The sequence below is a fragment of the Crinia signifera genome, chromosome 4, assembly GCF_055691185.1.
Source record: "Crinia signifera chromosome 4, ASM5569118v1, whole genome shotgun sequence".
Taxonomy (NCBI): Eukaryota; Metazoa; Chordata; class Amphibia; order Anura; family Myobatrachidae; genus Crinia; species Crinia signifera.
The window spans coordinates 5,831,167-5,854,665 of record NC_139220.1 but is presented as its reverse complement, the minus strand read 5'-3'; the positions used below and the strand labels follow the sequence as shown (position 1 = coordinate 5,854,665).

The 23,499-nt window shown below is 52.3% G+C and overlaps 1 protein-coding gene across 13 annotated transcripts in view; it reads left to right on the top strand.

Annotated features, from left to right (window-relative positions):
* The first annotated feature begins 1,844 nt into the window (after nucleotides 1-1,844).
* Nucleotides 1,845-23,499, top strand: part of LOC146073584 (uncharacterized) — a 43,217-nt gene continuing 21,562 nt past the window's right edge. For 6 of the 13 annotated variants that reach the window (XM_083180837.1, XM_083180836.1, XM_083180835.1 and 3 more), the window contains exons 1-7: nucleotides 1,845-2,064; nucleotides 7,049-7,101; nucleotides 8,257-8,382; nucleotides 10,980-11,072; nucleotides 12,629-12,730; nucleotides 14,442-14,534; nucleotides 21,640-21,729. In XM_083180837.1, the coding sequence (XP_083036963.1) occupies nucleotides 7,069-7,101; nucleotides 8,257-8,382; nucleotides 10,980-11,072; nucleotides 12,629-12,730; nucleotides 14,442-14,534; nucleotides 21,640-21,729 (537 nt within the window). In that variant the 5' untranslated portion in view covers nucleotides 1,845-2,064; nucleotides 7,049-7,068. The other 7 variants (XM_083180834.1, XM_083180832.1, XM_083180831.1 and 4 more) reach the window with 7 other exon arrangements.

Here is a 23,499-nt window from a genome sequence, read left to right as displayed (position 1 = left end):
GGTTACATTGGGTCATGAGGGATCACACACACATTACTGAGCACACACAAATCACTGGATACACTAGGCCTGGTGTAACCAACTCCAGTCCTCGAGCGCTACCAACAGTTCTCGGTTTCCAGCTCACCTCACAGATGCACTCATTACTGGCTAACACATTATATATGATCCACAGGTGGACCTAATTACTGCACCTGTGATTCTGTGAGGAGACCTGCAAAACATTAAAGGTGCCCATACACGCCGCGATTATCGCATGTACCTGCGGGGATGCGATGCACATCCCCGCGGGTACGGGAAGCGGTCATCTATTAGAATGAACTTAGGTCTACAGTCATTAGGTCGACCCCACTAGGTCGACTGGCAGGAAGGTCGACCTGACTTAAGGTCGACATGGGCCAAGGTCGACATGACTTAAGGTCGAATTTGCATAAAGGTCGACATGAGGAAGGTCGACTGGTCATAAGGTCGACATGGGTTTTTCACTGTTTTTTGAGCCGACATGTGCCGACAGGTGGTATTTCATGCTCTACCATCCACTAGGGCGTGGTGGGAGAATAAAATAGTGTGCCGAGCGCAGCGAGGCACCGTGCCCGAAGCATTGCGAGCGATGCGAGGGTCCGATTCTCATTGCCAACTGTGTCCATGTTGACATTCGGATAAAAAAAAACAGTGAAAAACCCATGTCGACCTTCCTCATGTCAACCTTTATGCAAATTCGACCTTAATTCATGTCGACCTTGGCCCATGTCGACCTTAAGTCAGGTCGACCTTCCTGCCAGTCGACCTAGTGGGGTAGACCTAATGACTGTAGACCTAAGTTCATTCTGACAGATGTACCGCTTCCGCGGGTACAATATTGTAAAGCACAAAAAGCACATCACTTTAGTAGTACATGCGATGTACATTTGGAACTAACTTAAAAACAAACAAAAAAGGCTGAAATCGCATCCGCACCTGCAAAGTGCAGTACATCGCATTGCAAAATCGCATGGGAGCTTGAAGTTCAAAACGCACAGCACAGTCCTAACGCAGTGTGTAAGGTGCCCCTTAACTGTTGGAAGCTCTCGGGGACTGGAGTTGGCTTCCCCTGCACTAGGTGCATACACACACCACTGGGCACACTAGGTGCACACACACACATCACTGGGCACACTAGGTGCATACACACATCCCTGGGCACACACACATCACTGGGCACACTAGGTGCACACACACACACACATCACTGGGCACACTAGGTGCATACACACATCCCTGGGCACACACACACACACACATCACTGGGCACACTAGGTGCATACACACATCCCTGGGCACACACACACACACATCACTGGGCACACTAGGTGCATACACACACCACTGGGCACACACACATCACTGAGCACACTAGGTACACACATCACTGGGCACACACACACACACACACACACACATACATACATACATCACTGGGCACACACACACACAACACTTAGCAAACACACACAGCACTGGAATACTTCTCAGTAAGATTTAGCTAATTACCCTTCACCATAAGGACCATGTCATTACCACGAAAGGGAAATAGAAACAACCCTGGGCGCGCACACACACACACACACACACAGCCGGAGAGCCCCCAGCGGCTGACTGACATCCTCACTCCCGGCCGCAGCCCGGACGCCCCGAGACACTGCGCTCACTCCCGTCCGCCGGTGACCACAGCTGCTGCTGAACAGCAACTCCGGGCCAGCTTATCACTGACTCCGAGAGTCCGAGACGTCCCTTCCATTGGTCCTGCCCTATGCATGACGTCATGCTCACTGTCCCTGATACCACGTGATTCCAGCGTCACCGTTGGGCGTAGGCTAGTATCTGGTTTAAACTGTTTTTTTTTCCCGCACTTTCTGTCAGTCTTCTTCCGGGAGTCGGTAACGTTAGGTGTGGATGACCAGCGCTCTCCTCACTGTATAGGAGTGTAGTCAGTGGTCATTTCCACACTGTATAGGGGGCCATTGGTTCTGTATCTGTTACTGACACTCGGCAGGTGGACGGCTGTGAGGACACCGGTGTGTACAGGTAAATGGTATTTCTGATGTAGATCTGCCTGTGTATAGTCTTGTTGGGTGTATGCCGCTGCTGGGTGCAGTCCTGAGCGGTGCAGGCAGCGGCTGGGTGCAGTCCTGCGCGGGGCAGGCAGCGGCTGGGTGCAGTCCTGCGCGGGGCATGCAGCGGCTGGGTGCAGTCCTGCGCGGGGCATGCAGCGGCTGGGTGCAGTCCTGCGCGGGGCATGCAGCGGCTGGGTGCAGTCCTGCGCGGGGCATGCAGCGGCTGGGTGCAGTCCTGCGCGGGGCATGCAGCGGCTGGGTGCAGTCCTGCGCGGGGCATGCAGCGGCTGGGTGCAGTCCTGCGCGGGGCATGCAGCGGCTGGGTGCAGTCCTGCGCGGGGCATGCAGCGGCTGGGTGCAGTCCTGCGCGGGGCATGCAGCGGCTGGGTGCAGTCCTGCGCGGGGCATGCAGCGGCTGGGTGCAGTCCTGCGCGGGGCATGCAGCGGCTGGGTGCAGTCCTGCGCGTAGTCCTGTATGGTCCAAATCTGGGTGCAGTCCTGCGCAGTGCATGCAGCTGCTGTGTATAGTCCTGTACGGTGCGTGCATTGTTGTGTCACATTATCAGCTGCACACTGGTGCTCTACACCTGGACTACAGGTGCATACGGTATGACAGTGCACTGTGTGGTTTATGAACTAAGCCAGTGGTTCCCAAACTGTTCTGTGGCACCCTGGGGTGGCTTGGGTTGGTGGTCCAGGACCAATTAAAATTAATTATTGTTGTAATTGGGCAAAACCAGTGTCTGTGTGGCTGGTAATCATCAATGCTGTGGTCAAACAGAAGCAAATCCTGTCCCTCACCACATAAATAACCCTAAAGATGTTATATAAACACAATTTATATAACTTACTAATGACTCCATAACAAACTATTGGCCTATGGGGGGCTGTGCATAAAACTCTGATGCTATGGGGGGCTGTGCATATAACTCTGATGCTATGGGGGGCCTTGCATATAACTCTGATGCTATGGGGGGCCTTGCATATAACTCTGATGCTATGGGGGGCCTTGCATAAAACTCTGATGCTATGGGGGGCCTTGCATAAAACTCTGATGCTATGGGGGGCCTTGCATAAAACTCTGATGCTATGGGGGGCCTTGCATAAAACTCTGATGCTATGGGGGGCCTTGCATAAAACTCTGATGCTATGGGGTGCTGTGCATAAAACTCTGATGCTATGGGGTGCCGTGCATAAAACTCTGATGCTATGGGGTGCCGTGCATAAAACTCTGATGCTATGGGGTGCCGTGCATAAAATTCTGATACTATGGTGGGCTGTGCATAAAACTCTGATACTACGGTGGGCTGTGCATAAAACTCTGATACTATGGGGGTGCTGTGCATAAATCTCTGATACTATGGGGGGCTGTGCATAAAACTCTGATACTATGGGGTGCTGTGATTCTAAAATGTTTGGGAAGTCCTGTACTAAGCCTTGAGAGATAAAGTAGCAGCCAACCAGCTCCTGTCTGTCATTTTTGTGGGATGGCAGTTAGGAGCTGATTGGCTGCTACTATATCTCTCCACATCACTTATTGACATGTACCCAGGATCTGATATTTCACCCTACGGGCTGACCTACCGGGTCCTGGGCACACATCAGAATGATCTAACGAAGGACTCAGTGCCATCCTCTGACTGTAATCGGTCAGAGGATGAAAGTGGCATCAGTGTCTGCTAATGTGGGCGTTCTGCTCACCCACCTGATGTGCCCAGCAGTAGTAATAATGAAACAGGCAGTGACTGTAGTACAAAGAGAAAGTGATAAAAATCCCGCACAAATTCCTGTGATTACACAATGTCAGATAGTAGGAAACAAGCTGCGACTAGGAGCTATACCTGTAGGTGTTGCAGGTGCCACACCTAACACAGTACTCGGGGAGGCTACAGCCAAAGCTGCGACTATGAGCTGTACCTGTAGGTGTCGCAGGTGCCACATCAATCTGATGCCACACCTAACACAGTACTCGGGGAGGCTACAGCCAAAGCTGCGACTATGAGCTGCACCTGTAGGTGTCGCAGGTGCCACACCTAGCACAGTACTCGGGGAGGCTACAGCCAAAGCTGCGACTATGAGCTGTACCTGTAGGTGTCGCAGGTGCCACATCAATCTGATGCCACACCTAACACAGTACTCGGGGAGGCTACAGCCAAAGCTGCGACTATGAGCTGCACCTGTAGGTGTCGCAGGTGCCACACCTAGCACAGTACTCGGGGAGGCTACAGCCAAAGCTGCGACTATGAGCTGTTCCTGTAGGTGTCGCAGGTGCCACATCAATCTGATGCCACACCTAGCACAGTACTCGGGGAGGCTACAGCCAAAGCTGCGACTATGAGCTGTACCTGTAGGTGTCGCAGGTGCCACATTAATCTGATGCCACACCTAGCACAGTACTCGGGGAGGCTACAGCCAAAGCTGCGACTATGAGCTGCACCTGTAGGTGTCGCAGGTGCCACATCAATCTGATGCCACACCTAACACAGTACTCGGGGAGGCTACAGCCAAAGCTGCGACTATGAGCTGCACCTGTAGGTGTCGCAGGTGCCACACCTAGCACAGTACTCGGGGAGGCTACAGCCAAAGCTGCGACTATGAGCTGTTCCTGTAGGTGTCGCAGGTGCCACATCAATCTGATGCCACACCTAGCACAGTACTCGGGGAGGCTACAGCCAAAGCTGCGACTATGAGCTGTACCTGTAGGTGTCGCAGGTGCCACATTAATCTGATGTCACACCTAGCACAGTACTCGGGGAGGCTACAGCCAAAGCTGCGACTATGAGCTGCACCTGTAGGTGTCGCAGGTGCCACACCTAGCACAGTACTCAGGGAGGCTACAGCCAAAGCTGCGACTATGAGCTGCACCTGTAGGTGTCGCAGGTGCCACACCTAGCACAGTACTCGGGGAGGCTACAGCCAAAGCTGCGACTATGAGCTGCACCTGTAGGTGTCGCAGGTGCCACACCTAACACAGTACTCGGGGAGGCTACAGCCAAAGCTGCGACTATGAGCTGCACCTGTAGGTGTCGCAGGTGCCACACCTAACACAGTACTCGGGGAGGCTACAGCCAAAGCTGCGACTATGAGCTGCACCTGTAGGTGTCGCAGGTGCCACATCAATCTGATGCCACACCTAACACAGTACTCGGGGAGGCTACAGCCAAAGCTGCGACTATGAGCTGCACCTGTAGGTGTCGCAGGTGCCACACCTAGCACAGTACTCGGGGAGGCTACAGCCAAAGCTGCGACTATGAGCTGTTCCTGTAGGTGTCGCAGGTGCCACATCAATCTGATGCCACACCTAGCACAGTACTCGGGGAGGCTACAGCCAAAGCTGCGACTATGAGCTGTACCTGTAGGTGTCGCAGGTGCCACATTAATCTGATGTCACACCTAGCACAGTACTCGGGGAGGCTACAGCCAAAGCTGCGACTATGAGCTGCACCTGTAGGTGTCGCAGGTGCCACACCTAGCACAGTACTCAGGGAGGCTACAGCCAAAGCTGCGACTATGAGCTGCACCTGTAGGTGTCGCAGGTGCCACACCTAGCACAGTACTCGGGGAGGCTACAGCCAAAGCTGCGACTATGAGCTGCACCTGTAGGTGTCGCAGGTGCCACACCTAACACAGTACTCGGGGAGGCTACAGCCAAAGCTGCGACTATGAGCTGTTCCTGTAGGTGTCGCAGGTGCCACATCAATCTGATGCCACACCTAGCACAGTACTCGGGGAGGCTACAGCCAAAGCTGCGACTATGAGCTGTACCTGTAGGTGTCGCAGGTGCCACATCAATCTGATGCCACACCTAGCACAGTACTCGGGGAGGCTACAGCCATAGCTGCGACTCTGAGCTGTACCTGTAGGTGTCACAGGTGCCACATCAATCTGATGCCACACCTAACACCGTTCTTGGGGAAGCTACAACCAAAGGTGCACATGTGCTGCTGATATTGCCAGGCATGGTCAGCCTGTTACTGAGCTGTACACTAGGCTGAGCAGGTTCATTTGCTGCTGCACATGCGAGACGATCCCTAAAGAGGGTTTGTGGGGTGTGGATCGACCCCTGAAGTAGGTTGGAAGGTTGACACACGCATTAGATTGACAAGGTCAAAAGGACAACATGAGTTTTCCACGTTTTTGTCCCGAATGTAGAAACCGTTAACATGGACACCGTCACTGTGCCGCATGACTCACTGCACTCGCCACGCTTCGGGGGCACGGTGCCTCACTGCGCTTGGCACACTTCTATTCTCCCATCATGCCCCAGTGGATGGTGGAGCATGAAATACCATAATGTCGGCTAAAAAAAGGGGAAAAAACTCATGTTGACAGATTGACGGTTGACCTTCCAACCCTGTCGACCTATTTGGCGATGGTCCTTGATATGAGCATGTCGCTGAAGTGGTTGCGTGCGCTTGGAGATGGTCTGTCATATGACCGTGTCTCTGAAGGATAAAGCGTCAAACACAGAAAATTGTATCTACGATAAAAGTATAAAACTAAGGTTTAAACCAAAATGTTACATTTGGGAAAAAATGTGAAATCTAAGTTTTTTTTTTTTTTTCCTCTGTTTTTACTGGATATCGGTTATTGGTGCTCAACAATCCCACTTTTTTTTTTCCACGTTAAGTGGGTAAATGAACAGCTGTGTCGGCACTCCTCTGCTTCTCTACGTGTATAATCCCGAATTGTAAAAAGCAAACCCCCAAAAAGTCGACATGGGTTTTTAAATGTTTTTTATTTTTTTGAGCGAATGTGCCAACGGGTGGTATTTCATGCCCTACCATCCACTAAGGCGCGGTGGGAGAATAAAAGTGTTCCGAGTGCAGCGAGGGGGCACAGTGCATGTCGTCATTCAGGACAAAAAAAAGTGAAAAACCCTATCTCGACCTAGTTGCTGTCTATCCAATGGTCCATACTTCTGCTGACAATGTCATGTATGATAACTCTTGCAGGCGATTGGCTATCTGTTCCCATGGCAGAGAATACCAGCAGGAACCACACACAGGTGAGACGTTCTCCAGATTCTGGTTTTGGAGACATTATTTTCCGCTCGGGCCGTTGGGGGAGCACATTTTTAAATTTGCCTTATCTGAAGACCAGATCCAAGGTTTTGGGCTATAACCTGATTATCATTTCAGTGGACAACCCATAGCCAAAGCCAGGTAGTGTGTTCTAATCTAATTTCAAGGCGGGTGGGGGCTCTGGAAGACCGGACTGGCTCAGCGATCTGGCTTCTGCTGGACTTGCATCGCTCAGAAGGCAACAAATAGTAACCGGCCGGCCCGGGAAGCTTTAAAGCTTTTGTACTGGAATAAAAGAGTAATGACCCCTGGACTCTGTCACTTTCACACATACAATGAAAACTGTAAAGTCCTGAAAGCAGATATCCCATAGGTACAGGAACATGTCCCGGATTCTATTGGCAAACACCCATTAACACTTATTTTCTCTCACGGAATAGTCCTTGGTATAAAAGACCTAACCTCTCCGGCCATGCCACGATGTGTAGGTGTGCGCCAGTGGAACCTTTAGTAGTGCATCACTGGCGCACTGCCATCTGGAATCGTCCACGCACCTGCTCTCCTAAAACACCCCCACTGTTGCTTACCTCCGCCCAGCAATTGTGCGCCAGGGCCCTGCTGCCTAGCGCTTTCCACGTCTCCACACGTGGAATTTCGAGGTCGCTCCCTGTTCCCCGAGCGGCCATGAACAGCCGGAGCCGGCAGCAGCAGCCCCAGGGGAGCAGAGGCTGCTGCAGAGGATCAGTGGCTGCAGTGTCAGTGGTAGGTTTTACAGGAAAACCCACCACTTGAAGGGTAATGATTGCTGTTATTAGGGGCTCCTTGGGTTCTCCCAACTGGTCAAATTGACACGATTTACTGAATATTTACCATATACTAGGACACAACCACATGGATTGAAGTATTGTATATGAATAGCACATTCACAATACAGGCTCCTTCAGGCCTGCTGAAACCTTCTCACATGACGTACTGGTTCTGCTAGAACAGTCGTGGCCACTGCAAATGATCCCGTTAGACTATATATATATATTTATTATATTCCCCTTAGTAGAACCTTTATATCATGAACCAAGCCCAGCTCTCCTGAGACGGACCGCACTTCTATATAACGAATCCTATTCTCAACATCTTTCTAAAACCAGGGCTATCCCTCTACCCGCACCCTTGGAGAGAAAAATCGTTCAGATTCTCCCCCAAAAAAGAATGTGAGAGAGGCCTCAGAAATGCCACAGGCCTCAGAAATGCCACAATCTACACTACAGGTAAAACCATTCCCCACATTATAATTAGACGTGTCCTCCTAGTTTGTTGCGGTGGTATACCCACTGCAGCGCTGCTGCTACCACCGCCCCTTACTGGCTGCGCTCCGCACTACAGTACGCTGCTATCTCTGTATAATCTGTTACATTGAAGCACCAAGATGTGAGGTGTCCGTAGTACAGGAGCTTAGGGCTTATGTATGTGTCACCTAACAGGACAAAGGTGCGGGCAGTGTATACACCATGTAGACATTCAGTAAGATGACAGGCTAATGACAACATGGACTAGACGTCATTGCCACAATGTTACATTGTGATTGTCAGCAATGATATTGCAGCATAAACCAGGGCTCGACAAATTTCTATAAAATCTAGGAGCCAGGATGGAAATGTAGGAGCCAGATATACTAATAACAGAGACAGTGCGTGCCAAAGCCGTGCACCGAAAAAAAAAAATTGCACACGCCATAATGTCCATTACATGAACACACGCCATAATGCCCATTACATCTATACATGCCATAATGACCATTACATATACCACACGTCGTAATGTCCATTACACATTTATACCAAACATCCTAATGCTCATTACACAATATGCCACACACTAATGCCTATTACGTATAATACCATATGCCGTAATTACATATTATGCCACAGAAGTTCCACTTACCTACATGCTCATTGATATGGGTTTAATGCTTGATGCCATAGGTTAACATGCTCTGCCAGGGGTAAATTCTTGTTTCTATGGGTGCCACTGTGGGAGCCTCCTGGCCTCACCTTCCCTGGAGCAGGCCTGTAGTAGGCTGTAGTTAAGGCTGGAGGTGTGCTATATTGGAGTGGTCAGGTCTCTCCCTTCAGCCCACGGGGCTTCGGCTGAGCATCTGCTGGTCACCAGGGGAAGGAAGTCTCCCTGCTCCATCAGCGGCTGGGGGTAAGTGGTAGCAGCAGCCGGGTACATGGTGGCTTCGCAGTGGAAGGAGGAGCTGGACCTGCTGCGGCTCTGTGTGGGGATAACCGGGCCTGCTGCGGCTGTGTGCACTGGAGGCCAGGATGCTACCTGCTGGGGCTGTGTGCGAGGGAGGCCGCCTGCTGGGGCTTGTAGTGTTCACTATAGGATTTTTTTTTAGGGCAGGGTTGTAATCACCAAGCAGGGCACATTTTTTCAATTGGGAGGGCATTTGAACTGGCAACACATTTACAATCCCTCCCCAGGAGTGCCATAGAAAAAATGCCCCCAGTAGTGCCATGCTGCCAGTAGTGCCACAGATATAATGCCCCCAGTAATGATACAGACAAAATGCCCCCCAGCAGTGCCATGGATATAATGCCCCCAAGCAGTGCCTTGGATATAATGCCCCCCAACAGTGCCATGGATAACACCCAAATAATACCCACTGCCCTGGCAGGCCTCTTATGAGGGGAGAAGCAGGGCTCAAGCTTCTCCCTCCAATGGACCCCGACTGCCATTTAAAATATGGTGCCAGCCCATAAGCCAGCTGTGCGTCCCCCGCGCCCCAGGCTGCTCGGAAGGGGCACCCTACGGCCAGCAAGAACCGATGCCGATGTCCTGTCCTAGTGAGCCACTCTCAGCAGAGGTGATCAGTGGCATGTCAGCACAGCAGGGAGCACCTGTAAGCGCTAACAGTCGCTGTTAACTATGCTGACACGCCACCTCTCCCTCTGCTGAGAGCGGCTGTCAGCAATTCCTCCACTGCGCTGAAACACCGCTGAGGTCTCTGTTGAACAGAGGCAGCGTGTCAGCTCTCCGGGGAGGGCACATTAGAAACTTAAAAACCGGGCGCGGCGAACACTAGACCTGTGTGCGCCGCCGTGCGGGGGTGGCCGGACTGCTGCCTGCTGGGGCTTGTGTGTGGGGGAGGCCGTGCTGCTGCCTGCTGGGGTTTGTGTGTGGGGGAGGCCGGGCTGCTGCCTGCTGGGGTTTGTGTGCGGGGGAGGCCAGGCTGCTGCGGTGGGCTGTGTATGGGGAAGGCCGGGCTGCCACGACCAGATTCTGCTTCCTCCATAAAAAAAAAATCTGGTCGCCAGGAAGCAGAATCTGGTCGCCGTGGCGACCTGGCGACCGGGATTTGTCGAGCCCTGGCATAAACCCATGGGAAGTCTAATACCCCTTTCACACGTGCGAAAATATCCCGGGTGAACATGAACGCGCATCAACCCGGGATTTAGCTCAGTGTGAAAGGGTCTTGTCACTGCATCCCGTGTTCAGAATTCCGGGATTTCTACCCAGGTCCTGACCTGGGTAGATTCCAGAATCGACACGGGATCCGGTGAGTGTGAATGGGTATTCCGGGTCAGCGTGACCCAGATCCCGTTCACTGCAGTGAAATTACGCCGCTGGGAGGTGCTGACATCTCCCAGCGCCGCCCCGGCCAAGCCTCCAGATGACGCCACCCGCTCGACTTTATTCTGGATCGGGTGGCCAGTGTGAAAGCACTTGCAAGCCGGGTGGCACCCGGAACTTAGAACCTGGCTTGCAAGTGTGAAAGGGGTATAATCTTACATTTCAGTTGACATGTCGGCATTATGAGTGCTGTCCGGTTTCTCTCTCGTTTTCTTTTTTTTTTTTCTAGAAGATCCAGACCTGCAACCAATACAGAGGCAAGGAAAACTGTTTAGTTTCGGGAAAGGAGACAAGGACCAAGATGCTCAGTTTTACAGAGAAGGTACCGGTATAAAGCACAACGGAATATGCTGCGCTATATAAGAAACTTAATAAAATAAAAAATTGTATCACAAAGTTGCCGGTTAGCAGAATTCTATATCATATCCGGTGAGACTGACCTCTGTGTTCGATAAGGGACTCGCATTGCTACGGAATGGAGAATTAACAATGGTGGAAACTCATTATTTTTCTGCTTCCATGGTCTCCCCGGTTCCCTGTTATAAACTGGTTCCATTCAAACCGTTGTTAGCAATTCACAACAAAGCAGACTGTAATCTCGCCCAGGCAAGGCCCTCGCTCTTTTCCTCCTCTGCCTCAAGCCATGGTTCCAGTGTGCCTGTCTAGATATGGATAATTAATAGCACTTATTGACCTCTGAAGTACAGTAATTGTCCAGGCTTGCTCTGTGGTCTGCATACAGTGCGCAGTCCGGGCCGGCGCTCCGCGCAGATTTCCAGCTTCCTCCATGTTGCCGCAGTACTACACACCTCTCTGCTTTCCAGCTTCTCGCCCATCATTACAGGCCGTAGGCCTATTAGAACCACACCAGGTTTCCCTCCAAGCACCAGACATGGATGCAGCCATGTTGGATGTGTTCACATGATTCACCACAGCCAATCCTGCTATCACCGCTTCTGACATTGGTATCCTGGGCAAACACCCCCAACTGGCATCCTGTGCCTCCGCTCCCATAGGAATCTCTCTGCTCTGACTGCTGCACCGTATCTGGTGAACTACTAATTTTCAACAGTAAGTAGGTTGACACCTAAAAATACTCAACATACTCTAGGTCGACCTTGACAAAAGGTTAACATGAGCTTGGTCGACACTTGAGAAGGTCAACATACTATGAATTTATGGTACGTGTTTAGTTTCACGGCGGCAGTTACGTAGTGGTGTATAGAGAATACCAATACAGCACTATGCTGCCTACGTAAACTACGTAACTGCTTCTGGAGCCTTGATACTACACACTGGTTAATATCCCCACTATCCACGTCATACCCCCAGTATCCACATGGGTGTGGAGTTGATTTTATAAAGTGTGGCGAGCCACTGAGCCCGAAGCGTGGCAAGCCCCGCGGATACATGTCCCCTCGCTGCACTCGCCACACTTTATAAAACCAACTCCACGCCGGTGGGGATATGATGTGGAGGGATGTAGTCAAAATCCCGAATGGGTCATACTACCGACAAGGACAAAATCCCGACATTTAAAATCCCGACATTTAAAATCCCGACAGGGTCAAAATACCGACATATAGAATGTGGTATTGTTTTATTGAGATGATAGAGACCTGTGTGGACCTTTTTCTGTCACCACATCTTGTAAGCAATGAGTGGTCCTTAGCACCTTTACGGAGACTAATTTAGTATTTATTTTTCATGATTGAATCCGGTTAAGACTTTATTTAAAACCCAAGTTCCCTTTCTGACTGGTCACATCACACATTGTGGTGATCACGTCACAGAATACTCAGCATGTTCTGGCTGTGCCTAATGCAACCACGGCAAGTGGTTAAGCAAATATCCTTCTCATCGCGTCTTTCCTAAAAGCAGTGTCAGCCGCCTTCCCGGCCCCTTGGAGACCGAAATCGTTTAGATTCTTTGGAAGGAAACCTGACTGGAGAGAAGCCACAGATGCAACAATCTGCACAGGTAAAATAGTTCCCACCAAGTAACTCTTCTGCTGGGGGGTGGAAGGGGTCAGGGAGGTCTGCAAATCGCGGAAGTGGGTGAGCGCGGGGGTCCGCGATGTGTGGGGGTCCGCAAATTGCGGGAGGGGGGTTGTGGGGGTCTGTGAATCGCAGGAGGGGGTGTGAGGGTGGCGTGAATCGCAGGGGGGGTGCCATGAATCAAGGGAGGGGGGCAGAATTGCGGGAGCGCAGGTGTCCGTGAATCGTGGGAGAGGGTGGGGGTCCGCAAAGCGTGCGAGGGGGGCTGGGGTGGTGCGAATCGTGGGCTAGGGGGTCCACGAATAGTGGGAGGGGGCGTGAATCACAGCAGGGGGGGTGCTGTGAATCGCAGGAGGGGGGCGGCACGAATCGTGGGTGGGTTGGGGGTGTGGCGCGAATCGCGCGCGGGGGGTGCTGCGAATTGCGGGAGGGAGTCGCGGGGGGGTTTCTGTGAATCAGGGGAGGGGGTGCCGCGAATCGCGGGCGTGGGGGGTTGCGGGAGGGGGGTCGCGGGGGGGTGGTGTGAATTGTGGGCGGGGGGGCGCGTGAATCGTGGGAAACTGGGGTTCGCAAATTGTGGGAGGGGGGTTGTGGGGGTCAGTGAATTGCGGGAGGGGGGTTGCGAGGGCCCGTGAATCGCGGGTGGGGGTGTGAATCGTGGGGGTGCCGTGAATCAAGGGAGGGGGCAGAATTGCGGGAGGGGGGGGCGCAGGTGTCCGCGCATCGCGGGAGAGGGCGGGGTTCCGCAAAGCTCAGGGGGGGGGTGCTGTGAACCGCGGGAGGGGGCGGTGGGCCGCAAATCGTGGGAGGGGGGGGTCGTGGGGGTCCCGCGAATCGCGGGAGGGGGGTTGTGGGTGTCGCAAATCGCAGGAAGGGGGGGGTGCCGTGAACAACGGGAGAGGCGGTGGTCTGTGAATCGCGGGGGGGGGTGTCACGGGGGTCCCGCAAAATGGCGGGAGGGGGTGTGGGAGTAATGGTGGATGGTGGGCGTGTACTGTAGCCCTGGCTGGGCGGGGGGAGGTGATGTCAAGGGGGTGGAACGTTATACACATAAAAAACTTTTCCCTGGGGGGGGGGGCGGGTTTGAGTGACAGATCTGGCTAAATATATAAGAGATGTAGCAGCCACAACGGCAACAAGTTTCTAACTCCCCATATGTACGAAAAGACAGACCTATCTCCCAACATGACCCATTCCAGGAGGGACGGCATGCTCTGCTCCTGGGCTACCCCCTGAATGTATGATCGCCATCTGTGGTGAAACCTCTATCTGCACTAACACCTAGATCAACATAGATGAGGGCATCGTACTGTAGATCAAGGGGTAAGTACAGAATCAGGGCGTTTTACCCCTCCTGGAGTGGGGCATGTTGGGCAGTATGGAAAGATGCACAGGGAGAACGATTTTCCAGCTGTCCAAGGTGACTTCGGTTTATCCTACAATAACATTCATGGACCATCATACCTGGGTTATGGTCCTAACATGGTTGGTGGTGCTCCCAAGAGTCAGGTTCGCTTAATCGAAGCAAAACAAGGGGCAGAGTAGTCTCTAGTGCTGGGGCACTCTTACATTTAAGTTTTTTACTTTTATTATTTCTATTTAATAAAACAAGTTATACACATCTATATACGGGGTATGGGAAGATATAAGAACACTGATCTTGGCGAATTTAATGCGGTTTCTCATCTCTTAAGGAAAACCAGAGTTGTGATCCGACTGTGGACAAGGAGAACGGTTCAGATTCTGGAAATGAAAGCGGTGTACAGACACCACAAGCCGCAGAAAAGGTAACGTATCACAGAGCAGGGCTGCTCCAGTCACCAGGTGCCAATCTTAGATCAGACACTGAGGGGTGTGTGTTTATCTATATCTATCTGTTTATGTGAAATGTACAGTAGCAAACCTTTAGTAACAATAATTGTACATGTAGTTGTGTCTTATAACGTGTTCCTGGTCAGTGTATAATAATCAGACTCTTATGGCATAAACAAGGTAATCCCAGCTATGGGAGTTTGCAACAATTCAGATGAGGGCACCAGGCCCTATAAGGGATATAGGTCCAGTTATGGTATACAGTTACTGATCCTGTGCTAGTTCTTCTGGTCTATCCAACTTTGTGATGGTCCAGAAGCAGCATTGTGGCGTTCAACGCAATATGTGACGGAGTCCCTTGTTCCACCGACTGGAAATCCCATATATCCGGATGATGGAGGATACAGTCCTTGTAGCAATTCTCACTGACATCTGACTGGTTCAGCCACCTGCCCGTAGCGTTAGCGTCTGTATATATGGTAGGGCCTGGCACCCTCTCCGCTGCATTTCTGGTAACTCCCATAGCTGGGATTACCTTGTTCTGCTGTAAAAGACTTCTCATTATACAGTGACCCAGGTACTGGTTATAAGGCCCAATTACATGCATACTAATGATAACATACGGTGGCAGTGGGGAATCTGATTATGAATGTGTCCACCTCTGTTCTCGTCAGTGATAATGAGTCACACTCCTCTGGCTGGTCTCCTGTCTGGATGTGGATGCCTACCACGTTTTTGTAATTAAATCATCCATCTTTGTGGGGGGTAGGAGGTGCTGGCAGAGGGGGGGGGGGGGGTGCGGGCAGATCCGCTGCCCTGGGGGAGGAATGGGGGGGGGGGCGGGCATACCTGCTGCGAAAGGGGGGAGCGCAGCGGTGTTGATGGAGGGGGGTGGCGTTTGTGGACAGACACTCTTGGGAGGTGCTAGCAGGGGGGGGGGGGGGGAGGAAAGGGGGCGGGCATCGGTGTTGATGGGGGGGTTGGCAGACGGGCGGTGTTGGTGGACCCGCTCTGATGGGGGGGGGGGGGGGGGTGGGCAGACCCGCTCGCGCGGGGGGGGGGCAGGGTGTGCGGGCAGACACGCTCGTGGGGAGGGGGGGGGGGGTCAGGGTGTGCGTGCAGACCCGCTCGCAGAGGGGGGTGCGGGCAGACCCGCCACTCACCTGGTGGCTGTGGAGTAATGGTGGATGGTGGCCGTGTACTGTAGCCCTGGCTGTGGGTGGGGGAGGTTGTCAAGGGGGTGGGGATGTGTATAACGCTGGCCTTTTCCTTAGGGGGGTGGGTTTGTGTATAACGCTGGGCGGGGGGGGGGGGGCTAAGGCAGAAACTATGTATAATGCTGTAAATCACGTTATACACACAGGGGATGAGTGACAGATCTTGCTAAATATGAGATACAGGGGCGTAACTAGAACTTTGAAAGCCCTCCCCCCACACACACACACACAGATTACCATTGTATCTACAATTAGAGAAAAGAGAGGAGAGAGAGAGATTCATGGAAAAAGTGGTAATTAGAGAGAAAAGAAGGAGAGAGAGAGAGGGGTGGGAATGAGAGAATGTCAGGGTGGGAGGGAGACAGAAAAAGAGGGGAGTGAGGGAGAGAAAGTTGGAGAAAGGCAGAGCCAGGGAAGAGAGAAAGCAGAGGGGGTTTGGAGAGGGGGCATGAGAGAGAAAAAGAGGAGAGATAAAAGGGGGGAAGTCAGCTAAAAAGAGAAGAGAGAGAGACAGGGAGAGGGAGCAGGAGATGGAAGAGCTGGGGAGACATGGATAGAGAGAGAAGGGGCAGGGAGAGACGGGGAGGGGCACAAAAGTAGATCAGGACTGGGGATACAGGGAGGGAAAGAGGGGGCTGGGGAGTCAGGGAGGGAGACTGAGAGGGAGGGCTGGGTAAATGGAGAGAGAGTGCTGGGGAGACTGGCACCGGGTCTCCCCAGCAACGCAGCAGCACCACTGTTCTTCCGATCCTGGCACCGGGTCTCCTGCTGACCCGCAGGAGGGGAGGAGACTACGTTCATTAACTGGGGGCTGCGGTGCTGCTGCCACTACCAGTGTGGCACTGTTTATAAGAAAGACCTTCAAGAGGGTGCAGGGGATTGCATGCTGGATCCTTGCCCGTCCCGGGCCCCAAAGCAACTGCATCCCTGCACCCTTTATAGTTCCGCCACTGGACATCCGGGCCGTATTACCCACAGGATGACAGGGATGGTCGCCCCTGGGCCCCCCACACTTCAAGGGCCCCTACACTGGGACTACTGCGGCGGTGGTTGGCAGGCAGCGGGGGTGGGCAGTTGGTCCTGCAGGGGGATCTTGCGGCGGCTGGGCAGACAGCGCCAGGGTTCCTGCAGTGGATGGGAAGTCAGCAGCAGGGTCCTTGTGGCGCTTGGGAACTTAAATTTAAATAACAAATTTGAGCAATGCTGGCATTTTTAGACTATATTTTGTGCATCTCACACAGATGTTGGCACTCTTTTTGTATAATCAGTCTTCAAACAAATTGTATTTATTTTTCTCCTTCGGGAGACATCAGGGGCCACAGCGTTACAGTGGGTAGTAAGGAGATGGGAGAGCACCAGCACCCTAGAGGTTAAACTTGAACTGCCTCCCAGGCAGCCGGGCTCCTCCCCTCCTCTACCCCGCCTCCAGGCCAGGAAGCTCAGTTTTTTTCGGGTGCTGGCAGGAGCCAGATGCACCTGATTTTTATATTTTATTTTTCATTTTTCTTTTACACTGACTTCTGTCAGTGACAGAGCAGCAGCACTGGGGGTCTGCACAGACACCTGCGCTGCTGCTCCATCACCCGGGGTCCGGAGCTGCATCGCCACTCGAGGGTGGGGACCTGCAGCGGCCCCCAGGCACTGGGGAGCCACAGCCGCCACCGGACGCCGGGGACCTGACAAAAGGTAACGCGCTCCCCACTGGGAGCGCGCGCGATTGCGCTTGCTGGGCATTGCGGCTGCAGCAGTTCGGTGGGGGGGGACCGCCAACTGCGCTGACAAGCGGACAGCTGGTTCGCCACCCGCTCCCGCTGGACCACCAGGGAAACGGTTTGTGGGCAGCGGCGCCAGGTATGCGGGGCCGCCCGGTAGCGCCGGACCCCTGCCATTTTTACCGGCGCCGCATGTGGACACCTCCCTGGGGGCCATTTGTCAGCAGGGGAGAAGGCTCCCCCCACATCAGCCTCTCCACCCGGGGACAGTAGGCAGGGAACTGTGTTTAACACACAGAGAGTTCCCGCCACTGAAATCCCTTCCTGCCTGCCTGCGACATGTGAGGAGGGACACGGAGGAGCTCACAGCCACCCGGAGTTCCACTCCTTCACTGCCGGGTCATTTGGGCATGTCCCCCCTGTACCCCTCCTTCGGGACACGGTACAGTACTGTGCTCTGAGAGGAGCCTTGTGGCATTAATTGCATTGCCCTTGTATGCTGCATTGTTTGTTAACAGTTTAGCTGCCTGTCAGTTTAATCTGTGTTACACTGTACTATATGGCCATGTATTGCTGGTTAGGTCATGCTGACTTAACATGTGTGGAGGGACACAGAGAGCTTATCAAGCCAGTCTGGGGTTCCACTCCTTCACTGCCTGGGCTCCCCTGTAATAATCTCCTCCAGGAGTCAGGTTACAGAGCAGACAGAGTTCAAACTGTGGGCACAGCAGAGCCAAGTGCAACATTGTATCCTGTGAATTAACACCATCACTGCCTGTCGGAAGCATATAGGACAGAGCGGATGGTGTAATGGTTAGCATTGCTGCATCACAGTGACGACGGTATGGAAGATGGGGGGCCTGTGATAAGGTGAATCCCCCCCACCTCGTCTTGAGGTGCCGACCTTGGTCTCAGCTGTCAAATAGGTCCTTACCTTAAACGACCCCGCTGAGCCGCCTACACCTTTGGGTGTCTCCCTAGGTGTATTCTGGGTTTATTCCGTAAATCTGTGAATTCGACTAAGGTCATCAGTTGGGAGATTCCTAACAGGAAGTTTAGCTTGCCATCGGCGGTTTCCCTTCCTTTTACCCTCTTCCACAGGAGGACATAGTCCCCTGGGAGACTGTCCCTAAAGTGGACGCACTCCTGCCCCAGGCATCTGCTGGTGGCTAAGGCCTTAGTTGCGTGAGCCACTTCTCTCACAGCGGACGCTGCATAAGGGGTGTCGGAGGAAACCCTGCTGCCTTCTATTGAGTATCAGGTGACACTTTACCTGGGGGTGACGGCTCTAGAAATTACACCACTCACCTCCATAGGGTCACCTTCAGCCATAGCTGCACACACAGACCGGTGTCTGTGCTCTTGGAAGGCCTGAACTCAAAGTCCCTTTTGAGGTTTCCTTTTTATTTGGGCCAGTGCCAAATATGGGGGCAGGTTTAGATACCATTCGGCAGAGGATATCCCTTCTGGGGGATTGCCATCTGGCTCTACAGTCCAGGATCAGACATCTCTTGTCCCCCTGGCAGGTGTCTGTGCATGCCTGCGTGGGGTCCCTGGGGTTGGTGGATCGGCCTTCGAATTGGCAGAATAGGCTCAGTTCCATACCAACCCTCTACAATACTGTCCAAGGAGCAGCACGGATAGTGTAGTGGTTAACATTACTGCTTCACTGCGCTGAGGTCATGGGTTCGATTCCCACCATGGCCCTAACTGTGCGGAGTTTGTATATTCTCCCCAGACTTGCATGGGTTTACTCCTGGTACTCCGGTTTCCTCCCACAATATCCATGCCCAGAAGTTCGCCTGGTCTCCAGCAGGGCCCCCCTTTCCTGGGGGCTTCTGGATGGGACCTCGCTACTGGAGCCATGCATGCTAGCCTCCCGTGTTTGGGGGGTGGTCACTTCTCAAAGGTCGTTCCAGGGTATCTGGACCACTCTAGTGGCCCAGCCCTCCATCATCGTCCTCAAACTAAAGACAATCTTCCGGGCAGTCCGCTTGGCGGAACCCTAACTTAGGGGTTGGCCGGTGCAAGTCCAGTCGGACATTGCGACAAGGGTGGCATATGTTAACCACCAGGGTGGCACTAGTTGTCAGCCCACTATGACAGAAGCATCCGACATCTTTCAGAGATGATCCCTGCTTTTTCAGAAATTTTTATCCTGGTTTTCCAGAATTGGGTGGCGGTCTTCCTCGGCCGTCAGACCTGTGATGCCGACGACTTGACCCTCCTTAGAGTGATGTTTCAGATGCTGGTACAACGGTGGGGCCCAACCGAGGTGGCCTTGACAGCCTCTCGCCATACTCTCAAACCACCACTGTGCGGGTCCTGGTCTTGCGACCCGGAGGGGGGGGGCTTGCCTGGTAGACGCCCTGTCCGCTCCGTGGCCGTCCACACTGATGGCGCCTTTCCACCACTTTCCTCCTTTTGCGAATGTCTCGCAAGCTGAAGCCGGAGGGCGGCACGTTGATTCTGGTTGCTCCACCTTGGCCCAGACGGATCTGGTTTTCGGATCTGCAGTCAGTAGCCCCTCCTATTCGCTTACCCCTGGACACAGGCATGCTCTCATGGTCCGCCTCTCTCTTTCGGCTTTGAGGCACTTGGCTTTGACGGGGTGGCTGTTGAGACCTCCCGGGTAAGACCCAGCGGGTTTCACTCCACCATGCCCAGGGCGAGGAAACCTCCCTAGATGGGGTGTACCATCGCATATGGAGGGCTTACTTTTCCTGCTGCGAACTCTACGCTTCAGATTCCGGGACTTACTACCTGGCTAGGGTTCTGTCCTTCTTGCAGAAGGGTCTGGAGGCTGGGTTGCGTTGATCATCTTTAAAGTTCGAATTTCAGCCTTGCACATCTTGTTCTGTCGACGGGTGGCCCTGTCGACGGATGTCTGTACATTCCTGCAGGATGTCTTGCAGATCCAGCCTCCCTTAGTTACCCCAGTTGCCCCCTGGGATCTCTCTAATCCTGACTTCTTCAGGGCCCACCTTTTGTGCCCTTGCGGTCAGTGGACCTGTGTTGACTCGCCTGGAAGATCGTTTCCTTGTTGGCGATAGCTTTGGCCAGGGGAGTCTCTGACCTGTCAGCTCTGTCCTGTAAGTCCTTGGTTCTTGGTTATAACCGAGTGGTTTTTCCTACCGTCCATTCTCACCTACCTTAGGTGGTGTCCGGCTTTCAGGTCAACCAGGACATTATTGTTCCGGCATTTAGACAGTCTGTTGTTACTACGGCTTGGTCCTCCTTGGACGTTGTCCGGCCGGGGCGCATTTATGTGCTATGTGCACCGTTCTAGGCTGTTGCACTAGTCAGACTCTCTCTCTCTCTCTCTCTTTGTACTATATGGTGTTCGGATGAGAGGGTGGCCCGCCTCTACGCAAACTACTGCCCGCTGGAGTCGCTCTGGCAGGCATATTTGGACACCTCCCTCCCGGTTCCGGCAGGGATTCAGGCACATTCCGTTAGGTCTGTGGAGGTGTCCTGGGCTGTAAGAGGCGGTGCTAAAGTTGAGCAAATTTGCAGGGCGGCGACTTGGTCGTCCGCCATTACTGTCTTGCGTTTTTACGCTTTTGACACGTTTGCCTCCCAGGACTCGGCCTTTGGCCAGAGTGTGTTGGCTGCGGCACAGGCGCGTCCCCACCCATAGGTGGCTGCTTTAGGACGTCCCACTGTAACGCTGTGGCCCCTGATGTCTCCCGAAGGAGAATATGAGATTTATGTCTTACCTGGTAAATCTCTTTCTTCGAGGACATCAGGGGCCACAGGGATCCCTCCCTGCCGCGCCTGCTTTACTTCCGTTATGGTTAAGTTATGATTATGTTATATTATCCCTCGGTTGAGGGTACTAACATGTTCAGAATGTGTTTCTGTGCGGTGCTTCTCTTCCTTCTATCTTGTCTCCTGCCTTGGCTTGTTAAAAAAACTGAGCTTCCTGGCCTGGAGGCGGGGTAGAGGAGGGGAGGAGCCCGGCTGCCTGGGAGGCAGTTCAAGTTTAACCTCTAGGGTGCTGGTGCTCTCCCATCTCCTTACTACCCACTGTAACACTGTGGCCCGTGATGTCCTCGTAGACCAGGTAAGACATAAATCTCATTTTTTATAGTCTGGGTGAGTTTTTTTTGGAACACAAATCACACTTTTTTTTGTCTTTCTTAATTAAGGGTCTGCAGGCTTATCCTGTCAGTAAGAAATGCTGGCTACATCATCATGGAGAGAAAGAGAGAGAAAAGAAGAAAGAATCTAATGCAAAGGTAAAAGATTTCTGTTCACCACAATTCATATAATACATTGGAGGATCAGTCACCAGGTCTAATCAGCTGCCACAGTCCCTACACTAGTCCCACCCTACGTAATCTGAACAGGTCTACCAGATCCCTGGGATTCGAGGCCGCATTATGTTTCTGAGGCTGATTCTTTCTATTCTCTGTTCTTGCTGCTGTTATATTAACGCACAACCTTCATGTTTATCCAGATTCTTTAGACGGCAATAATGGTGCAGCTCAAAATTCTAAAACCTAAAAGGCTAGATTCTAGAGCATGAAACGTTGGTTAGTAATTGATGGTATTCTGAAATCTATATAAGGTCTATCTCAAGCCAGTGGTGGTGAAAGTACAGATGTAGCCACGCTCGGAAACACAGATCCAGGCACAGGCTAATGTTTTCTCAATGAGTCACGGGTGCGCCTTTTGCCACACATGTCGCACCTGCAACATGACACTATCGATGCAGCTGGCTAGATCTGTAGTTGACTTCCAGTTTTGGTTCTGAAACAAGACTCTCAGGTTCTGGTCCTTTCGACTACACAGTAGAAGAAATTTTCAGTCTTTTCGTGGATCTTCCCAGCAGAGATGCCTTTCAAGCCTGTGGGTCCCAAGTCACCCGTCGGCCTGGATTCGAACCAGCTCTCAAACCTTCTGCATGACTTTCAGGGTCCAGCACTCAACCGCCTTTTGGTTGGGTTCTGTTTGCTCAAATTCAGGTTTATTTGGCTCTATTCTCTCCTGGACTGTTTGGAGGGCGATGCCGTCTCCCGAAAGGTACATTCTGGACCTCGGACATCCTTCCCCAGATCCCTTTTTTATCACTCTTCCTTAAGGCACTCTCTGGGAGCAGGCTCTGTTCCAGGTGTTTTGTGATTACGGCATAATTTTGCCGGTTGTTACTCTTCAGTGGGGTGTAGGCTTTTATTTCAGTCTTTTTTTGGTAGATGAATCAGACTGATCATTTCCTCCGATCCTAAATCTTAAGCTGTTGAAATTTTTTCTCATTTTCTACAGAAGTTTAAAATGGAATCTATCTGCTCGGTCATTGCCACAACTGAGACTGGGGAATTTTTAAGCTTCAATAGACTTAAAACAGCCATGTCCAAAGCCCGGCCCAGGGCCAATTGTGGCCCGTGCTGTCACTTCAAGCGGCCCCCAGCCTGAAGCAGGCAGAGCATCAGATGCGGGAAGCACAGCACAGGACACTAAAGGTGGGGATCTTTAGTGCAGCAGTGAGGAGGTGCCGGCCACGACAGTTAAGGTGCCCATACACGTTACAATTATTGTATACAATATTGTATACAATATCGCATCTCATCGCATATCGGTTTTACGATGAGATGAGATCTAGTACAAAAAGTATGTGCTGCACATACTTTTTGTACTAGATCTCATCTGATCTCATCGCAAAACCGATATGCGATGAGATGCGATATTGTATACAATATTGTATACAATAATTGTAACGTGTATGGGCACCTTAAGATGTGTTTGGCGTCTGCTGCTACAATCGTATATATCACCCTCCTCCGCTTAAACCGAAAACTTCCCCAGTACGGAGCTCTCTCCTGAAATCCTCAAGCAACTTTAGTGGACACCATGACCACTACTTGGCAGTTTTGCCTCGAGTATCTCTTTCCACCTCTGGCAATTCTTATGTGAGTGCTTCAGTGCATTTGAAAGCAGGCTCTTCCCATGATTATCATAGCTCGTTATTCTGATATCTTAAAGACCAAAGAATTATACTTCTCTGTAGT